We start from the raw sequence: 22225 nt of genomic DNA on the forward strand, positions 1-22225 counted from the left end.
ATAATTTTTTCACTATTTTTTTAAAATTTTTAACTTCAATAAAATTGTTCAAAATAATATTTGTCAATAAAATCATCTTTATTTTAAAAAATAAATCGCAAAATTTGAGCATATATACGAAATTGTAAAATAAAATAAATAAAGTTAATAACTAAAAGAATAATAAAAACAAAAAATAAAAAAATGTTTAAAAATTCTATAATTATTAATTTTATAATAGTAATCACTCTTTTATTTAATAAAACAATGAAAAATAAAAAGCATCGACCCAACGGATCGGCCCGACCCGTCCCGCCAAAACCTGCCAATTTGGCAGTGCGAGTTTGGCGTTTTTTTTTAATTTGGCGAGCTCCAAATCCTAGCCCGACCCGCCTTTTTTTTGCGGGTTTAGCGGATCGGCCCGACGGGCTCGACCCATTTTACCACCCCTAATTGTCGCCATCGCCGTTGTGTCGTGACTATAAAGAGAGAGAGAAAAAACGAGGAGATGAGAGAGAGAACGAGAGAAGAGAGGAACAGAGGGAGAAGAAAGGAAAGAAAGAAGGAGGAGGTGACGATAGGGAAGAGTGACGACGGAGAGCTGCTATGTCGGCGTCGAGCTCCATCACCGTCATCGAGCTTCTGGTGGTGAGGGGCTCTGCTCTTCTCCCTCGCTAGATCTGTCCTCTCCTCAGCCACAACTGCGATGGCAACGGCAGTAGCTTTCCGTGTCGTCGCTTCTTCCTCCTCTTTCCTTCAACCGCAACGGCGACGGACGGCAGTAATACCACCCTTCTTCTCTGAGTTTTCCTCTTCTCTCTTTTTTCTCTCTTTTTTCTCTCTTCTCTCTTCTCTCTTTTCTGCGCTCTCTCTTTTGAGTTTGAAGGATTGAAATTTTGAATTTTCTGTCTTGAATTTGAATGTGATGTTGTTGTTGATGGATTTTTTAATCTGAATATATTGTTGTTGTTGATTCTGTGTTAGTTTTGTTTGATTTTTTTGAAATTAAAAAAGATAGTTGTTGTTGTTGTGATGGATTTTTGAATCTAGATATATTGTTGTTGTTGATTCTGTATTAACTTTGTTTGATTTTTTTTTAAATTAAAAAAAATAGTTGACATTGTTGTTGTTAAAAATTTGTGTGAAGAGAATGAAATAGGGAAGGAGGCTGAGAGTGGAGTGAGAAGGGTAAAGAAAAAAGATAATAATAAAGGGTATTTTAGTCTAAAATTTTTTAAAAAAATAATAATTTTATAATGTTTTGTGATGTTAAGAATGATTTTAATAATAAAAAAAATAAAAAATAAATTTGATTTTTACTCCAAATTTTAAGGACGAAAAAAGTATTTAATCTTTATCTTTATTTGTTCTAAACTATCAAGTAGAGCATCCAACTTCCTAGTAGTTTCCGCTTTAATTTCAAGAAAAAGGAAACAACAAATAAGCAAATCAAACAATTAATTTTAGAATTCAGGACCACATGTAACTAACTTGTAGCTTCGGTAATTTACTACCACTGTTGCAGGGGATAATCACAATAGGATAGATGTCAAGTCAACTACTCTAGCAATAAGAAATATCCCAACTTCGAATTTATTAGAATATTTTACATTTTGGCTTTCAGATTTGTTAAAACTAGTTGAATGGTCTGAAAGTTTTCTGGCCGTCCATATTATTATTTATTTGATTTGATGTGAATTTAAAATTTATATTACGTTATTGAGTGGCAGGTAGGCATCTATTATTCCATACAACTCTTCAACAAATACACACAAACACAAACACACATGTATGAAACAAAAGCTTGAAGACTAAGAAGAGAAAGAAATTAAGAAGAATCAAGAATGTATTCAACAAGGCCTCGTTCATTGTTAAAGAAAGACGTTAATGCCCTTTCTGAGGCACCTTCTTCAGAGGGTCCAAATTCAGGTTTTCTTGTTCTCCAAGATGAAGCAGCACAAAGCTACGGTTTCTTTGGTTTGGTGAAGAACAGATACATCAGCCATTTCCCTTTTCCTCAGAGCAAGAATCTGACCGTCAATACTGATGGTGCAGCAGGAGATCCAGGGTCCACAGGGTATTACCACGAAGTTATGTTCGTTCCAGTTCTTAATCAGCCCTTGTCTTCCAACTGCTACTATGTTATATGGAGGAAAGGAAAGCATCAAGGGTATGTATGTTAATCTTTGTCCCTCCATGCTTGAATCCACAAAATAATTAATCTTGCTTTGGAATTGATATGTTTTATGGATATCATGAATTTATCTTGTCAACTTAATCTTGTCCACTCATAAGGGGGAGTTTTGGTTGTGTATTGAAGGGGTCTTACCAAAAATAATTTCAATTATGCTTTTTGTAGTGTATAAGAGAAGAGAAATTTGCTATGCGGGAGAAATTGAGTTATATTGCAGAGTTATGTCAGTTTTTATGGAAGACTTCAATGAAATTGTGCAGGTGGAGGGGAGAAAAGATGCTGTCAGATTAACAGAATTTTAGTAAGAAAGACAATGAGCTATCACAAAATGAACATCCCTTATACTAAGCTTAAACTGATTTTGGAGTTCACCAAGGATCAAACTCTTGACTTTTCGGATCTAGAGCTCTAATACCATATCATGATACCACTAATCCCAAAAGTTTCAGCTGATAAAAAAATGTAACACTAATGGTTATATCTCTAATACTCCATAAACCTCCATTATACACATTGTACAAATATTCCATTAACTCCTCATACTTTCCCTTAAATAAATATTAACTCTCTATTTATTATATTTCTAAAACATATTAGCATTAGATTCTAAAGATTTAAAAAAATTAACAAAAAATAACGAATAATCAAGTAGTTCAATTTCTGTTGATAAAATTTTTTTTGACACAGTACTATCTAAGATTTCCACATAAATATTTGTTTTTGGCACATTAGTATTTTTTTTTAAGAAAGAATGTCCGTTATGAAAGAAGATTGTCTGTTCGTGTAATAATTTAAATCCCAAGATTATACTTTCTAGTCAGACTTTACCGGTGAAGGGTAGCTCCTGAAAAGAGATCTGTCAGTTGGATATAAAAGCACAACAGATAAAAGAAAAAGTTATTAGTGGGATGGCAGTGGAAGTTGGTAATGGACGAAGGACACTATTTTGAGAAGATAACTGGGTCCAGGGTGGTCCTTTGAAAGCACGTTTTCCAAGGCTCTTCTCTGTTTCAAATCAGTAAGGATCTGTGATAGGGGATTGTGGGTTCTAGGATGGGTTAGAGTGAATTTGGAATTTCCTTGGAGGAGGGAGCTGTTTCAATGGGAGTTGAAACTAGTTCACCGACTTCATGATATGTTAAGACCAGTGAAGCTATCAGCTGACAGAGAAGATAATCTTGTTTGGAAATTTGATAAAAAAAGGTATTTTTTCTACTAACTATTTTCTGCAGGTGTTGCAATCGGAGACTCTCTCGGAAGAGATTACGAGTTATAGCTTCACAAGTTCGATCTGAAAAGGGTTGGTCTCGCCTAGAATTGAACTGTTTGGTTGGTTTGTTTTAGTCGGTAGAGTGAATACTAAAGAAAGGTTGAGTAGATTAGGCATAACTTGCCAGCATGATAGTATTTGTGTCTTGTGTAAAAAGGAGATCGAATGTGTTCATCATTTGTTTGTGTTCTGTGAGTTTACATGACAAGTGTGGTGCGTCTGGTTGAGATGTTTTCATAGAGATTGGGCTGTCTCAGGAAGCATTAAAGGCTTGTTTGAGAGTTGGAATGAAACACCTAATAGAAAAGAGGAGCAAAAGAGGTGGCTTACTGGGTTCTTTGCAGTTATTTAGAACGTCTGGTTGGAACGCAATAACAGAATTTTCAACAATAAAGAGGTAACTGTTGATGTCATATAGAATAGGACGTTTTTGAGCTATAAAGAGTGGACTGGTATTGATCCTACTGGTTGTTGATGGCAATGCCGGAGATGACGTAAGATTGTTAACCTTGTGTTTAGATTTGTTTTTGTATTTGTCTGTTTTATTATGTTCCACTCTCATGTGTCGAGCTTCATTTGTTTCAAAAAAAAAGTATTTTTTTTTCAACAATAAGAACGCTATTTGGCAATGAGTTACAACTGTTTTGTTATGTTGACAAGCAGGGAGGCATGTACAAGCTCAACGGAAGAGGATATGGGAACTACTTGTTTATGCTGCAATTCTGTGAAAAATGTTAAACCAAGACCTTTGGACCCCTTCAACCAATATCAACAATTCCAGATAATCAAGAAGCGTTCTGGTTTCCATGCAAAGTCTGTTGCTTCTGATGGGATCCCTCCTTCATTCTTAAGGACGAAAGGTTGGACTGTTGAAGCTTCTACACCCAAGAATTACAATTTGGAAGAAGCTCTTGGCCTAAATCAATTGTTGCGCGGTCAATTACCGGCATTTGATTTCCCATTGTCTAATGAGAGTTCTGGTTCTGTGGTTATTGGGAATTGGTACTGTCCATTTATGTTTGTGAAGGAAGGAATGGAACTCAAGGAGCAAATGAAAAGATCTGTGTTTTACACATTGACACTTGAGCAAAGATGGGAGAAGATTTTGTCAATGAAGAATAGTAGTGTTATTGGTAGTAAAGGTAATGATAGGGTGTTAGTGGATGTTGTTGTTGAAACAGAATTTGCTATGGTGGGTGGAAAGGAAGCTGATTGGGGTGAAGGAAATGGTGTTGATGGAGTGGTTTGGTTTAGTGTGAGAAGAGAGGTTAGTGTTGGATTGAATTTGGTTATTGTGGAGAGAATGAAATGGGAGCAAGAAAGAGGTGGTTGGATGGGTAGGAATAAGAGGCAAGAGAGGATAATTAGAGAAGAGAAATTTGGAGGGGCTATTAAATGGGAAAATTTTGGGTGTTATGTGCTTGTGGAAAGCTTTGTTTTGAAGAGAATGGATGGAAGCTTTGTGTTAACTTATGGTTTCCGACACACTAATCAAATTATGTGTAAATGGGAGTGATGACCACGTTGTTATTCGTTTCTTATGTACATACTAGTTTGGAAACTATTTGGTTATAAAATTCAAGAAAACAAAAGAAAAAAAAGAAATGAAAGATATATGCTTTTAGTGCTATGAAACAATCCGAGAGTACTTTTATGGCAAGTGTCCATTTCAAAAGCTCAACCCTCAAAATATATAATATGGTTATTTTATAAAGACAAGAGATAGTATTACAAATTGATAAATGATTCAATTAAACATATTCAATCAAATAAAGATATTTTCATAGAAGTAACTATCAATATATATCCCATAGTAATCTTAACATGAAGAACGATAAGTGATGGGAATCAAGTATACATCATCTCTTTTTGTAGTTGTCACTCCAAATTCTTCAATCATATCCAATTTCCTTAATTTTTATCTCATTTGAAAGTTTTCAATTGTTCCGGACCTTATTCTAAGATTTTTCAATAGTGCAGCCTCTGATCCGGTTGTTTGGATTTGGACCTTCTTCCTAATCCAAATCAGCTCAGCAATCTAACCCCTAACCAACATTTTAAAATTGAATATCCCTTTTATCTTATAAGATAAGATACGATAAACAAAACTCCTACTATAAAAAAGAGTCAAGAACTCGTTTAGATACCATACGTATTTCTAATTCTCACTTATATTTTTTAGATCCATTCTAACTTGGATGTCGGAGTATTTTTGTAGGTACCATCCTCGTCGTTCCAAAAATTTCATCCCGTATTGAAAAGGAATTTTTTAATTGTTATTGAAGAAGGATATTTTTATTACATAAATAAAAATAATTATTTAGTCATTTAACAAAAATAATTATAAAAATATATTTATTTTTTTATAATGATTTATGAGTGTATTTTTGTATATATAATAATAGGGTATATGACATGAACAAATGAAATAACATTCAAATTTACATTATTGTCCTAAAAGAAACATTACATGTATGTCCGGTTTTGTCAATAAAACTATGTAAATCGAATCTAATAAACTCGATTTACCCTTCTTATATATAAATCGAATGAAATGGATCGATTTAATAGGAGTGTACGATGCATTATATAAATCGAAGTTAATGGGTTTGATTTACTATGGAAAGTATAAGGAGTTTAGCAACGGTTACACATGGTTGATTCAGATCACTCGTCGCTGGCAGAAAAGTACTTAGGAGGTAAGACGGTATAGTGGACCTCATACATGTCTGGCTACATCAATATCTAATAATCACATGATACTTGATTATCATGTTATATCTACTTTTATACTACCTATGTTAAGAGCTGATGTTGCCGTATCGATAAAGGTATTGCAAAAGTCGACAGAGGCACATTCATGCAGGTCGGCCACTCTCAACGTACCTCTCAAAGTCCATCAGACATCCACTAACGCATTTACAGTCGATTGAGAGGACTAACTGACACACCACATCCTATAGAGTAGTTGTGCACTCCCTCGAATGGCATATGAAAGGTATGCGTCTCCGGACGCTATCTCTCGATAAATGCACTGACTAGCAGCTCATCCAATCGAAACTAATGGTCGTTGAGCTTCGCAAGATGGTATAAGCCGGCCATTTGCAAGTACGATATGATCCTATCGCTTAGAGACATACCATGCTACCTCCTCTGCTAGTGATACATCGAGTAGGCTGCATGATGATAAAAAAAAATATTTTCTAAGAATCATAACAATTAACAAAACAATTCACTAAACAACCATTGAGTGAACTACCAATTTGGTCCCTGTCGATTTCCAAGAATGATAACACAACTCCTCAAAATAAAATCGATCCACTTCGGTCCCTGTCCCCTGATTCCGTCACACAATGCGATCCCTGTGGATATTTTTCCGTCATCTCTGAACGAAAAATGCTGACATCTCAGGTTTAGAAATGGACAGGGGTCTAATTGTCTCTAAATTTAAATTGATTAGGGATTTATTTGTCCTTATAATTCTTTAAACAATATTTTTTTAAATTATTTTTTATTCATTATATTAATATTCTTTTTTCAATAAATTATTAAATATATGGTATAATAAGTACAAACTAATTAATAAATTATTCAAATTTGATAATATCATTTATTATGAAAGTAAATAAATAATTTTCAAATATAATTTTTAAATATATAAATAATAAACATTAAAATCCGGTTAATACATTAATAATAATAACCCTATGATATACTATTAGTATTATAATTTAGATAATTTTTACAATAAAGTGAAAACTAATGAACACATTATTTGATATATAGTAAAATTTTTTTAAGTAATAACAAATTTAATTATGTTACTATGGTAGGAGGTATGTTACTTGTGGGAAGATACCAAAATGTAACTTTTTTGAATGGATTGATGATTTTGATTGGATTGAGATTGATGACGGTGCAAAGAATGGGTGGCCAAAGAAAAAGGAAAGGCGGGTTCACTGTTTTTGTGGTGACACTCTGAGTCTTCATTTACATATATTTTAATTAATCTATATTGTTCTTATATTGATAAATCTTTATCAATCTATAACCTTATGACAATATATATTATTAATAGATTAATAATATTATTGACATTTTGAATTTGTTGAGTTTATTAATGGTCTCCATAATATATATATTATTTCATTTAGTATTAGTAGGTTACCCATAGTGTATTTTAGTACAAAGATATCAAATAGAATTATTAATTTAGTTTAAAGAGATAAAAAATTAAATTTGTTATTACTCAAAAATATTTTACTATATATCAAATAATGTGTTCATTAGTTTTTACTTTATTGTGAAAAATTATCTAGATCATAATACTAATAGTATATCATAGGGTTATTATTATTAATGTATTAACTGAATTTTAATGTTTATTATTTATATATTTAAAAATTATATTTGAGAATTATTTATTTAGTTTCATAATAAATGATATTTTTAAATTTGAATAATTTATTAATTAGTTTATACTTATTATATCATATATTTAATAATTTATTGGAAAAAGAATATTAATATAATGATTAAAAAAATATTGTTTAAAGAATTATAAGGACAAATAAACCCATAACCAATTTAAATTTAGAGACCATTAGACCCTATCCATTTCTGAACCTAACACGTCAATATTTTCCGTTCAGAGTTGACGGAAAAATACCCACAGGGATCGCGTTGTATGACGGAATCAGAAAATAGGGACCGAAATGGATCAATTTTATTTTGAGGAGTCGCGTTGTCATTCTTAAAAATCGACAAGACCTGATTAATAGTTCACTCAACAACCATTAAATAATGCATGCCCTTTTGAAAAAATATACTCCAAACAAATAATTTTACATACCCATATCCCCAACAAATTAAAAAAAAAATTAAATATAATCTAAATCTAAATTCACTTAACACAGAGCATTCTAATTAAAGAAAAACTTTAACATAAAATTTTAAATCACTATTATCACCGACACTTTTAATCTAAATTAAATTCTAACTAAACTTTTAATTACTAGTTAATCTAACATTTAAAACTTACAAATTCTAACAGAACCTCTAATTACCACTCTCACTAATAGTTATTTACAATCACAACTCTAAGCAGCATTTTAATTTCAAAATTCTAACAAATTATTAAATCACTACTCTAACTACCATTTATAGTTTAAAAATTCTAATTTCTAACTAATGCTTATAAACAAATACTCCAAATGATTTAATATTACTAACATTTTTTATCTATCTTGAAAAAAAAAAATTCATTCACTAACCTATTTATTAATGCTTCCAATAATATAGACAACTTCGTCCAATCGATAGATACGATATAGATCATTCTCTATATTTGCAGTTTTGAATCTTATAGTATTGTTGCCTAACTTTTCTCTCTAGGATATGTTTTGGGAGGTGGATGAGATAGTGAAATGTAATTCTAAACAAGAATTCCAATTATATATATATTAAATCAAATCTACTTCATTCGATTTACCTTGAGTGCACATTTTCTATAAATCGAATTCCATTGTTTCGATTTCTGTGGGCCTAAATTAAAATTGTTTGTTTCGATTTATTATGGACCAACCACATTTATAGTCTTTACCCTACTAAATCGAAGCTGGTTATTTTGTTTTATAATTTTCCATACTAATTCGAATCATATTAATTCTATTTATCTTAAAAAATTATAAATTAAAATTAATAGATTCGATTTACATATAAATACAAATAAAATAATTATAAAATATTATTGCATTTAAGATATTCTGACTTCTATTTATTTTATTTATGTGTTTTATATTATAATAATATAATATTTTTTAAAAAATAAATACTGACATAGATAACTATAATTTATGTGGCAAGTTTTTTGTTTACTTTTTATATGGTACCAATACATAGAAATTATTAATAATATCAAAACAATCACCTTATAATATATATACATCTCTTTATTCCTTCTAAAATATCAACGGCCAACGGGAGCATCCAGCATCCCAATAGTTTCAGCTTTAATTCCAATAAAAAGAAACAGCAAATAAAGCAAATCAAACAATTCATTTTAGAATAGAAAATGTTATTTATACAATAAAATTCAGTTTTTGATCGGCTTTTAAAATTTAAATAATATTATTTAATTAAAACATATTTTTAATTTGTAGCTAATATATTAATAATTAAAATTAATTTAAATTTTAAATGTTCTCTTTTTCTCGTACGTTCTTTTTTTCTTCTTTCTCACGGTCTTCATAAAATTTTTTATAGAAGAGTATCACTCTTTTACAGGTAAATTTACTATTTCATATTTAATATTTTATTATTATTAAATGAGTAGTGTTATTTTGTTCCTATTTCGAGTGACTTGCATGCTAACTTAAAACTCATTCATCATATGGTCGAATGAAATTTTAATAAGATTATATCAACATTTAAATTAAACAATAAATGAATTATCAGTCCATGCATCAATATTTTTTTCTTCTTCTTCTCTTTCTTTTTTTTTTATTTTTTTTTAATTTTTATCTCTAGAATGATTAGAGAATACTATTAACATAAAATAATTAGACCGAATTAAAGATAAATAAAGGAGTAATTACAGGTATTTGGAAGAAAAAAAAGATAACAAATACAAATTTAACAAAGGTTTATAGTTTTCAACAATTTTTTTATTATTAGTTGGATTTTTTCGTTACTTATTATTTTAACATTAACGCATTTAAAATTATTAAAATGTATGTGCGTAAAATTTTTTTTTTTCAATTGTAAATTGTAACACATCTAAAATTATTAAGTTATACAAAAAATATTTTTGAAACACATCCAAAATCATAAATTTAAAATTTAAATTTAAACATTAAAAATAAAATTAATTTTTTATATTTTATTCGATAAAAACTCATCTAATATTTTTCTTTTTTTAATAGTTAGATTTTTTGTTACTTATTTGAATATTAATGTTTTTAAAATTATTAAAATGTATGTTGGTAAAAAAAAATTTATTTTCAATTGTAACACATCTAAAATTATTAAATGATACACAAAATATTTCTAAAACACATACAAAATCATAAATCAGAAAATTAAATTTAAACGTTAAATATAAAATTAATTTTTTTTATATCATATTCGATAAAAATTCATCTAATATTTTTTATTTTTTATTATTTGTTAGATTTTATCGTTATTTATTTGAACATTAATACTTTTGAAATTATTAAAATGTATATTTGTAAAAACTGATTATTTTTTCAATTATTACACATCTAAAATTATTGACACATCTAAAATCATAAATCTAAAATTTAATTTATTTAAAGGTTATAAAAATAAAACTGATTTTTTTTATATCTTATTCTATAAAAATACATCTAATACTTTTTATTTTTTATTAACATTTTTAAATTATTAAAATGAATAATTAAACTAAACTTCTTAGATCTTATTCGATAAAAGTATATCTAATATATTAGTTTAAAATATGATCTCTTTTAGAGAGTTTTAGATGTGTGGGTTAATAATTAAAACTCTTAATATTTATTTTTTGAATTTTAAAATTAAAATCTTTAATTTTATTGCATTTAATTTTTGAATATGTATTTAAACGATAATCTATTAATAATTAGAAATAGTAAAACTGGAACAAAAATTTTAAATTTTAAAATTTAAATTTAAATTTTATTTAATTTGTATTTTAAATGTATATTTAATTTAAAAAAAAATTAAATTTATCTAGATGTATTTCTTTTAAATTATTATAATAAAAATTTGAATAAAGAATCACTTTTAAAGGATTCCTAGTCTTACTGTTTTAGAACTCAGGACCACATGTAACTAACTTGTAGCTTCGTTAATTTACTGCCACTCCCGTTCGTGCCGTTTATGCCGTTGGAGTTGCAGGAAGCTGCTACCCGCAGAATCGCCGATGGAATCGCTCTTTTGCCACGATGCTGCATTCCAGATTGAAAAAGATGTTCCCTTGGCCCTGATTGAAACCCAACCCAACCCAAAGGCCCAATCTGAGTTCAATACCATGAAACCTAGCAATAAATCCTCCAAATCTAACCAAGTTGGGTTGGTCTAGTGGTTAGCTCATTAGTCCGCAAGTGTCGGGGGTTCGAATCCCGTCTTGTGCATGCAGCAACCCATTGGCCAGCGACAAACCCTTAAATAGAACTCAGTACCGCGGCGGATTAGTCCTTGACCTGTCGGGTTGGGGGATACCGTGGGAAACCAAAAAAATCCTCCAAATCCTATTCTCTCAATCTCTTTCACTCTTATAGTTTACCTAGCAGTTCTCCATGGCCAAAATTTTCAACGTGACTGTCCAGTTCAGGTTAGACCTCCTTCTCTCTCTGTTGTGTGACTTCAGTCTCCTCCTTCCTCTATTTTCTCTAGCAACTACTTCAATATTGTTCAATGAATTCGTACACTTGTACTTCTGTTGTGTTGTTTTTTATTTATTTTGTTCTTATGATTTCTGAATGTAAGATTGATGATTCTGCTGAGTGTTGAATTATTAAAATCTAAAATGATTATTGAATCTGAATTAATTTAGTTGAATTTTGGTCTTGTATATCTTGTTTTGGACTGATTAAATTTTGCTCTGCTATATGGAAAGCATGAAAAGAGATGTAAACTTTTATTCTTTTATGAATGTGGTTATCCAATAAGGTGCCCTATGATCAAAAGGGGATGGCTTATGCAATTGAAATCGTTAGCGGTCTGATGATGGTGCTTGATTTTTTATTTTGATTGTTTTGATTTTAATTTGTTTGCTTGTTATTGATGTTATTGAGTATTTTTTTTTTATTGTTTCCCAAAGCTAGGCTTAAAGCTTGATCCTTGAATGTGACAATCCACTGCTAAATTAAAATGCATATTGGCTTAGTGGCAAGTGTATAAATACACACAAACACAAATATATGAAACGAAAGCTTGAAGAATAAGAAGAGAAAGAAATTAAGAAGAATCAAGAATGTATTCAACAAGGCCTCGTTCATTGTTAAAGAAAGACATTAATGCCCTTTCTAAGGCACCTTCTTCAGAGGGTCCAAATTCAGGTTATCTTGTTCTCCAAGATGAAGCAGCACAAAGCTACGGTTTCTTTGGTTTGGTGAAGAACAGAAACATCAACCATTTCCCTTTTCCTCAGAGCAAGAATCTGACCGTCAATACTGATAGAGCAGAAGGGTCCACAAGGGATAACCACGAAGTTATGTTCATTCCAGTTCTTAATCAGCCCTTGTCTTCCAACCGCTACTATGTTATATGGAGGAAAGGAAAGCATCAAGGGTATGTATGCTAATCCTTGTCCCTCCATGCTTGAATCCACAAAATAATTAATCTTGCTTTGGAATTGATATGTTTTATGGATATCCATGAATTTATCTTGTCAATTTAAAACTGGCTATCATGTGCTCTACTCAATAGAAGCACATAAGAATATACAAATTTAGAATTAGAGAAAAGTGTTCATACTGTCGTATATGCATGTGATTTATGGTGTCATAAGTCTTTTTAAACCACACAAACTATAGTTTTAAAGACTGAAGCACCTACCAAAAAGAAAAAAAAAATCCAAAGATGTAAACCAACAAAAATATCTTCTAAAAAGATGTTTGTCTTTAAACGCTCTTTAGAATTACACCTTTTATCAATTTAATAAATATTAACTCTCTATTTTTTATATTTCATATCAATAGTTCAGATTTAAAATTTAGAATTTATAATTTAGGGTTTAAGATTTAGAATTTAAAATCTAGACTTCAAAATTTAGACTTTATGATTTAGAATTTATAATTTAGATTCAATTTTAGAATTTAAAGAGTATTGTATTTTTTATTTTCTCTAAAATGCATTAGCATTAGGTTCTAAAGATTTAAAAAAATTGACAAAAAATAACGAATAATCAAGTAGTTCATTTTCTGTTGATAAAAACAAAAGTTGACGCGGTACTATATTACTATCTAAGATTTCCACATAAATATTTGCTTTTGGCACATTAGTGTTTTTTTTTTCCATCAATAAGAAAGCTATTTGGCAATGACTTACTTTTATCAATTTTTAAAATGGATTTTTTTTTATCATTATTTTTTTAGTTTACGCTACTATAGTACTATTATTATTCTACAAACTGTTTTGTTATGTTGACGAGCAGGGAGGCATGTACAAGCTCAAGGGAAGAGGATATGGGTACTTGTTTATGCTGCAATTCTGTGAAAGATGTTAAACCAAGACCTTTGGACCCCTTCAACCAATATCAACAATTCGAGATAATCATGAAGAGTTCTGGTTTCTATGCAAAGTCTGTTGCTCCTGATGGGATCCCTCCTTCATTCTTAAGGACGAAAGGTTGGACTGTTGAAGCTTCTACACCCAGGAATTACAATTTGGAAGAAGCTCTTGGCCTAAATCAATTGTTGCGCAGTCAATTACCGGCATTCGATTTCCCATTGTCTAATGATTGTTCTGGTTCTGTGGTTGTTGGGAATTGGTACTGTCCATTTATCTTTTCATTTGGTTGTCAAGGACCAAATGAAAAGATCTGTGTTTTACAAATTGACACTTGAGCAAAGATGGCAGAAGATTTTGTCAATGAAGAATAGTAGTGTTATTGGTAATGAAGGTAATGATGGGGTGTTAGTGGATGTTGTTGTTGAAACAGAATTTGCTATGGTGGGTGGAAAGGAAGCTAAGTGGGGTGAAGGGAATGGTGTTGATGGAGTGGTTTGGTTTAGTGTGGGAAGAGGGGTTAGAGTTGGATTGAGTTCGGTTATTGTGGAAAGAATGAAATGGGAGCAAGAAAGAGGTGGTTGGTTGAGTAGGAATAGAAGGCACGAGAGGATAATTAAAAAGAAATTAGAAGGGGGCACTAAATGGGAAAATTTTGCGTGTTATGTTCTTGTGGAAAGCTTTGTTTTGAAGAGAATGGATGGAAGCTTCGTGTTAACTTATGGTTTCAGACACACTCATCAAACTATGTGTAAATGGGAGTGATGATCACGTTGTCACTCAATTCGTTTCTTATGATTTATGAACATACTAGTTTGGAAATTATTTGAATATAAAATTCAACGAAATAAAAGAAAAGAGAGGTGCAGTGTGGGATGTAATCTTAATGATTCTTTGATAATTGCTTTCGAGTATTTCATCCCATCAATGCAAGATTCATCGGCTCTTCCTCTATTATCAAATACATCTCTCACTTCAGCTTGTGCTTTCTTTAACACACTTGGATTCTTCCACCGGTGAAGACATCCTGAAAGCTCAACTTATTTTAATTAGATGATAATATATTACATTTTGCACAAACTCGTAAATCATCATGTTTAATTAATATGGATTGTGGTGCTTATGCCTTAAAACTCAATAAATTCAAGTATTATTATCGTTGTTTTATTTATGCTCTACTGACAATGTATTTTTGTACGAGTACAACAGATTATTATACATTAACAATAAAATTAATGTTTAATTACTTTGACCGTCTTTATAATTTTATCAAATTTTTAATTAAGTTTTTATATTTTTTTCTTTTCAAAAGGTTTTGTTTCCAAAACGAAAATGGGAGTGTGAGGGGGAGAGAATGTTAAGGGCTCTGTAAGCAACATAAATAAACCCGGGCACATAGAAAATGATCATGCAATGTTAGGCGAGGAGTTTGTTATGTAAAGAGGACAGTTGGAGGGAAATTACTACGACAGTAATTAGTGATACAATTTCCTCTCTGACTTTCTCTTATTCTTTTCCACCCTTTTCTTTTCTAGTCTTCTCTCTTTCTCTTCTTAATTCTAAATATTTTTCTCTGAATAGAGTATTTCTGGCTTGCTGTAGAATTTTTGGCTGACATCTTTTTTTTTCTCTATCACATTGTATGATTTAATTACTTTTACATTGAATCCCATTCGTTAATATTAATCCACTATTCCATTGAATTTCCCTTGTTCTGTTATGAACTCACACTAGTGAACTTCTCTTATTTCAATTTAAAAAAATTCAGTATTTTCAATTTGGTATTTTCATTGTTGTGGCCGTAGCTGACAATACGCGGATGAAGGGTATGGAAATTGATATTAAACGCCTATTCCAGATGCTAAAATCGATTATGGAGGAGCATAGAACAGAATGCGCAAAAGCTTCCAAAGCCACTAGTCTCAAGTTTGATGCTATTCAAACCTCCATAGCCCAGCTTCTGCATGATCAGCATCGGAGCCGTTCTCCGTCGCGTGAGCAATTCCATGGTTCAAATTCAAGGTCAAATCCACCACTTCGAACGGGCTTACAGCCAAGAAGGGTGACTTTCAATCTTCCTAAATTCGATGGTAGTGATGCTTTAGGTTAGATTTTTGCTCAGGGTTTGGATTGATTGAATGTTAAACGTGGGAGTACGCACGGACTGAATGATCATTGATCTTGAAAAAATCTACGGAGACGTTCACTGTTTCTTATTGTACGTATATTATGGCGTCAAATTTTATAACAATTGCCTATTGTCATGGATTGGTGGTATTTTAACCATATCGACATGTATAGACGCACTAATACAATTGAAAAATCATATATAGAATTAGTTCGTAGGTAATGTCGGAATGTAAGATGTAATCTGACACGTGAACTCATGGCCTATATAAGACAGACATGCATCATACTTGTATAGACATCTTTTTCTATTATACATTCTCTATTTATATTCTATTTCATATATTTTCTGGTTGTTGTTTGTTTGTATTCTTTGTTATATTCTGTGTCTGGTAATAATGAAGGAAACAATCAACTTAACTACCTACCCTGACTTTACTAAAATCTTTCTAGTTCTTATCCCTTACCTTTTTCTCTAAACAGAAACAAAAGTCCTTTTCCGTGATTTGCTAAGGATCGTTCCGCATAAAAAATTATATATGATATCGACATGCAAATTATCGTTTTATTTAAGGTAATTATTTTTATAAAAAGTATTTTCATATGAAACTGATATTATAAATTACTAGATAATTTAGTTAAATATATTTAATCAAAAGTTAAACATAATAAATTATTTAACTATTTATGATATAATTTTTATAAAAAATGTCTTTATAAAAATAATCATTTTTATTAATTGTTTAAACCTTGTTCGTTTAATTCCTTCCTACACTCCCTTTTCTAGAGTAATTCCAATGGTAGCTATCTTAAATTTCTCCTTTGATATATGATATAGGAAGTATTTTAAGTGTATCAGGAGTATCAGTGCACTAGTTGTTTTAACCGTTGATTTAAATTATAAAAAATATATATAATATATATTAATTGAAATCAACGGTTAAAATAACTGGTGCACCAGTATTCTCCGATGCACTTAAAATGTTTCCTATAATATAAGGATACTTTTGTTCGTTGGAGTGTGAACTCAAATGAGTTCTTTCACATGAATCAATAAAAAAATTTCAATTCAAAAGAATTCTCATACGTCAATAAATATTTAACACGTAAAATATCAATAAAAAATTAAAAAAATATATAAAATAATCATTATATATATTATGATCGTTGCACATTACATATAAATGAATTAAAAAATATGTTACTGTTTATATCCTGGCCCAATGATAAAGGTCTAAGACCAAATAAAAGGCCTAATTCGAAGAATTAAGCCTAGCTAAGCATCGATCTTCATATAAGAAGTCGGTGTTGACTACGACTTACTCTAAAAGAAGTCGGACATGAGACACTCATTCAAATGAGTAACCGCCCCTAAAATCTCTCTAACCGCTTCGGTAAGCCATATCTTAACCTCCCTAAGATAAAGGGACGGTTAACACCCAAAAGATACGGCACTACTCCAACGGTGGTTATTGGCTCACCACTATAAATACACTGACACCCCTCAGGTATCTCTAAGCCCAATACTCTCTAGACCTGCTAACACCCTTGCTAACTTAGGCATCGGAGTGTCTTTGCAGGTACCATCCCCCATTTACTCTCGTGCACAAGTCGGAAGGAGGCTCCAACGAACGAACCTATTCAAAAGCCACCCTCTGCAGATAATTGGGCCAACTAGCGCCATCTATCCTATTAATCTCCGGTTACTCACCATAACAGTTACATATAAATAAATTAAAATATACATTACATACATATTATATATATGTTAATTAGTTTTGCGAATTAGTTTAATTATTTTTTTATATTAAATAATTTTACAAATTAATTTAAATTAATTTTATATATTGTGTATTATTTTTCTATATGATTTTTTTATATTAATATTTTGTAACAGTAAATTATTTTTGAATTTATAAATTTAAAAATATTATTGTAAGAAATAGTAATTATATTAATTTTAATTACTTTAATTAATTAATTAAATGAGACTGCAATAGGGACTAAAGCTAGTTCCTTTTAATGGAGAAGAGAGATGCTTTGAATTCTTATTTACTATTTATTACGCAAAAGTTGATGTAGAATTACTTTTTATGACGGGTGAATCATAAATAAAGATTGGGATAAATTTTTTAATAGAGATGGTCTAAGAGCATGTCTAATAATAAACAAATGAAGGCCATTTACTATTTGTCTGACAAAAAGTGAAAACTAACCTTTGGAGCAAAATGAAAGTGAATTCCATCATAATTTTTGAAACAAACAAAGCCCTACTCAAAGGGGCTTGATTTCTTTTGATTTTAACCAATGATATTTAAACATGTGTCAATTAAATTAAAAAAAATTAAATAATATTTTGTTAATAAAATTAACAATATTTTATATACATATACAAGATGAACGTTGCATAATATGTTAACTATACATATATTTTACTTTACGTATATAATTAATTATTATTAAAATTAATTTTTATAACAAATAATTATAAATAAAAATTAGAATGAGTTTCTGTTAAAAATGATTTCATGTTCTCCATTCTTTAAATGGAAAAGACATGATATGGAGAAAATTTGAATACTCTAATACGGCACGCCAAAGGTCTTATCCCACCCATCAATGGTCCCATAGAAACCAGATCAACCTGACTCAAAAATCCCTTCCAACATGCCCCGAGATGTTTCACCACTCACCACTCACACTCACGGTTTAATTTTCAGTGTTCTTTCTTTTTATGTTTAATATTAAGAGCGAGTATATATATTTTGTATGATTTGTCGGGGGTAAATTTTCAAAAATAAAAATTATTGATAATTTATAAAAGAAAAAGTATATAGAACTAAAAAGTTACTAGCAAAAAATTAAACAAAATCACATTAATTTATATTAATAATTAATTTTAAATTTTTTAAATTCAAAATTTAAAAAATTTTAAATTTATTAAGTAAACCTAATTAAAACTTATAAAAATCTTCCTCTTTTCTCTCATATTAATCTACCCACCTCCAACAATCATACATACAGAGTTCTTTCTCTCGTCAGGCTCTTTCCGTCTTCCTACCGCGACCCACTCCTCCGATCGCTTCCGCTTCCAGTCAGAACTGTCTTTACTAGATTGGGAGCTCGTGATGATATCTCAGTAATATATGCACCACTAAATCCATGTGTATAACGAGCAAGAGCCAAAAAATCGACATCCTTTGAGATTGGTGACTTCCTCAAGCACACTTTGAAGATCTGGAGACGTGATGTCTCATCCGGTGAAGGAATGTATATCAATTAGTCAAGACATCATGGCCGAAACAATAAACATTTCATCCATCTCTGTTAGTAGTTGGTTCAACATTCTATCAGCACTGCCGGAATCCCCTCTTGAACTTCCTCGCTGCAGATCCGAAATGTCAAAGCCTTAGAAAAATAATTAGTGGCAATTTGTGTGAAATATAAAAAAACCATTCATTTAATATAAAAAAATATCTTAATACTTAACAAAAGAAATATCCAATTATATTTTAGAAAAAATAATTAAATATTTATAAAATTTAAAAAAAATTCTTAAAGAAATAGAAGCATTCACATTTGCAATACAAAAAAATTCAAAAAATATATAAAAGAACATCTATTTAGTATGAAAAAGAAACATTCTGATACTTAACAGAAGAAATATCCATATATATTAATTCGTAGAAATTTTAGATTTACCTAAAGGTATTTTAGCTGATTTTTTACTGATACCCTTTTGGTTCTCTAGCATTGCTCTTTATAAAAATATAAGAATAAATAGAATTTATTGAAGTGAATTGTAATTTTTTATTTAATTTTTAAAATGTAAATTCATTAAGACAAATTACAATTTTTATAATTTAAAAAAATGAATTTATATTATCGGAGACAAATTGTCTTTTTTAAAAAAAAAAATTTATTCCTTATTTTTTATTTTTAAGAATGGAATATATAAGAAATATATATTATATAGATAGTTTATCCGTTCGTTATCTTAAATTTTTCAGTTAAAATGTAACATTACTTTTATCGCATTAATGCTTGTCCCTTCAATATCGTAGCACAACCTGTGGTTATTACAATAAACAATGACATTAGTTGATATAATTAGTGTTCATTGAAAGGGTAAGATTATTTTATATTTTTAAATAATTAAATTCAACATTTCAAATATATTTTTTACTATTAATTCATTTAACATTTAGTCCATAACACCATATTTAGCAATAACAGATACACTAAAAATGTATTTACCGAATAACCTTAATATTTAATATTAAAATTATATAAACATAATTAAAGACAAGTAATTTTGTTTATTATTTTTAGAATATAGTAGTAAAAACATGAAAAACGAATGAAATTCCAATTTACGATGGATTAGTCATGGTTTGTCAAATTAGAGAATACTATGCCAAACTAAAAAAAAAAAGTATATGTTGTCAAGAGGAGAGTAATATTACCAACACAAATTAAAAAGAATTTAAAATAATTTTATATGACTTAATTAGGTTTAATATGGAATGAATGAATAATATTGAAAAAGAGTGTGTAACTTGTAACGGTACATGAGGTGAGTAGAACCTTGAAAGAAAAGCTCGTGACACCAACCCGATCACGCAATCCTAATCCTAGTTCTCATCGTCGACTGTGTCTCCTTTCATTGTGGAACATTTCCAATCACTGAGACACCGCCGTGACCAATCGACGGCGACCGCTTCTTCTCCCGGATCCCAATTGGTTGCACCAACAATCTCGTGGAAGATAGATGCGACGTGAGTGCATGAAAGTGTCGCACAACCGTCGTCTCGTCAACCATATCCAATAATTTTTCCGTCCTGATTTTATTCACGTGAATAAAAATCTGCAATAACTGTTCTATTTGCGACACACCTTTCATCGAAAATCGATTTTTGGTGTATGTGTCTCCGTTAAAAGCGAGTTTATCTAGGATGAATGATTAGTCATGGCTCGATCAGATTAGAGAATACTGTGCCAAACTAAAAAAAGGAAAACCTACATGCTAGATCTGTCGGTGGGACACGTGGTTATGATCCATGAGCAAAAGGACATAGATACAGAGAATTAAATGGAGTTATGGACCACTTTCACTTTTCATGAGACTAAGATGAATAATGATGATGGCATAGGGAGCAAAAAAGAGAGTGGACAAATGAATATGCCTGCCACACTTATGTTACTATGAAGGGTTGCTTTCTCAGCCCACTCACTAGTCCAACAAGAGGAACACATGCAAAGTGCCTATCGAGGGTGTGATGAATTTTATTGTCAATCTCAATGCCAATGGCATGCACAAGTCAATTGGGTTGGTTACAAAGAAAATAAATAAAAACCAGTGAGAGAGAAAATCCTTGGGAAAACGTTGTTGACAGTTCATATGATATAGTAGATTGATCATGATTTGAAGCACAATGGCCAGTGTTTGTAGATAGCTTCAGCACCCTAAATTATAAAAAATTCAGTTATCAAATCAGAAATTTATATAAAATATATAAATAAATTAAATGATATATATTTATATATAAATATATAATTAATTTAATGATTAAATTTTAGTGTGTGATAGCATTTTTAATAAACATTATTATTTGAATGACTTTTTTAAAACCCAGAGCAAGGAGAGGCTCTTTGAGGAGTAGAAAATTCAAAAGGGGAGGGCCTTTGATTGAAGCAGCACTTCAATTCAAAGTTGTCAACATTATAACTGAAGTCTTAGCTGAAATGGTAAAACACATATTTTTTTATATGCAGCATTATTCGAATTTAAAATTTGACGAATGATAAATATTGAATAAGAATTTTTTAGTATTGTATGGGTGAGTATATAATATGAATATGTTGTAGTATTATAATGTCTAAAATTAAATAGAAAAAGTATATAGAACCAACTCTAAATCAGTCAAAAATAGAATAATTTAATTAATTATAAATATAGTAATTAATTTTATTTATATATGATTTAAAATATTAGTTATTAAATGTTTCACCACATTTAAATTAGGAGAAGATACATTTAATATAATTGTAACGTGAATTACCGAAACTGATTCAATTAACTTCGGTCTCTCCATCATCTCTCTCTAAATGCCTAAAATATGATAAATTAGAAAACAAATTCAGAACTATCCAATTTACAAAGAAAAAAAAATATCTTAATACCTAACATAAACAACATCTACGTAGAGATTTTGAATTTACCTAAAAACATTTAGTTGGCTTTTGGCTAGAACTATCTTAATTTCCTAACATTATTGAAATAAATATTGTCCAATCCATTCCAAAAAAAAGAAAGTTGTCAACATTGTACAGTGAATGAACATACTTATCATCAAACAAATGCATGCAGGGACAGTAAGCCAGTGGAGTGATGTTTGTGTTTGTATTAATTGTTGCTTCACTCA

The 22225-nt window shown here is 30.1% G+C and overlaps 1 protein-coding gene across 2 annotated transcripts; it reads left to right on the forward strand.

Moving 5' to 3' along the window:
* The first annotated feature begins 1702 nt into the window (after positions 1 to 1702).
* On the forward strand, positions 1703 to 14574 carry LOC107462817 (uncharacterized). Of its 2 annotated transcripts, XM_052258604.1 has the most exons (3): positions 1703 to 2149; positions 4107 to 4585; positions 14068 to 14574. In XM_052258604.1, the coding sequence occupies exons 1-3, from the start codon at positions 1824 to 1826 to the stop codon at positions 14436 to 14438; spliced, it is 1176 nt and encodes a 391-aa protein (XP_052114564.1). In that variant the 5' UTR covers positions 1703 to 1823; the 3' UTR covers positions 14439 to 14574. The 2 variants fall into 2 exon arrangements, with proteins under 2 accessions (XP_052114564.1, XP_015937013.1); XM_016081527.3 differs by lacking the exon at positions 14068 to 14574 and having other exon boundaries at positions 1704 to 2149; positions 4107 to 5076.
* Positions 14575 to 22225: the final 7651 nt, after the last annotated feature.

Source organism: Arachis duranensis, chromosome 1 (genome assembly GCF_000817695.3).
Source record: "Arachis duranensis cultivar V14167 chromosome 1, aradu.V14167.gnm2.J7QH, whole genome shotgun sequence".
Taxonomy (NCBI): domain Eukaryota; kingdom Viridiplantae; phylum Streptophyta; class Magnoliopsida; order Fabales; family Fabaceae; genus Arachis; species Arachis duranensis.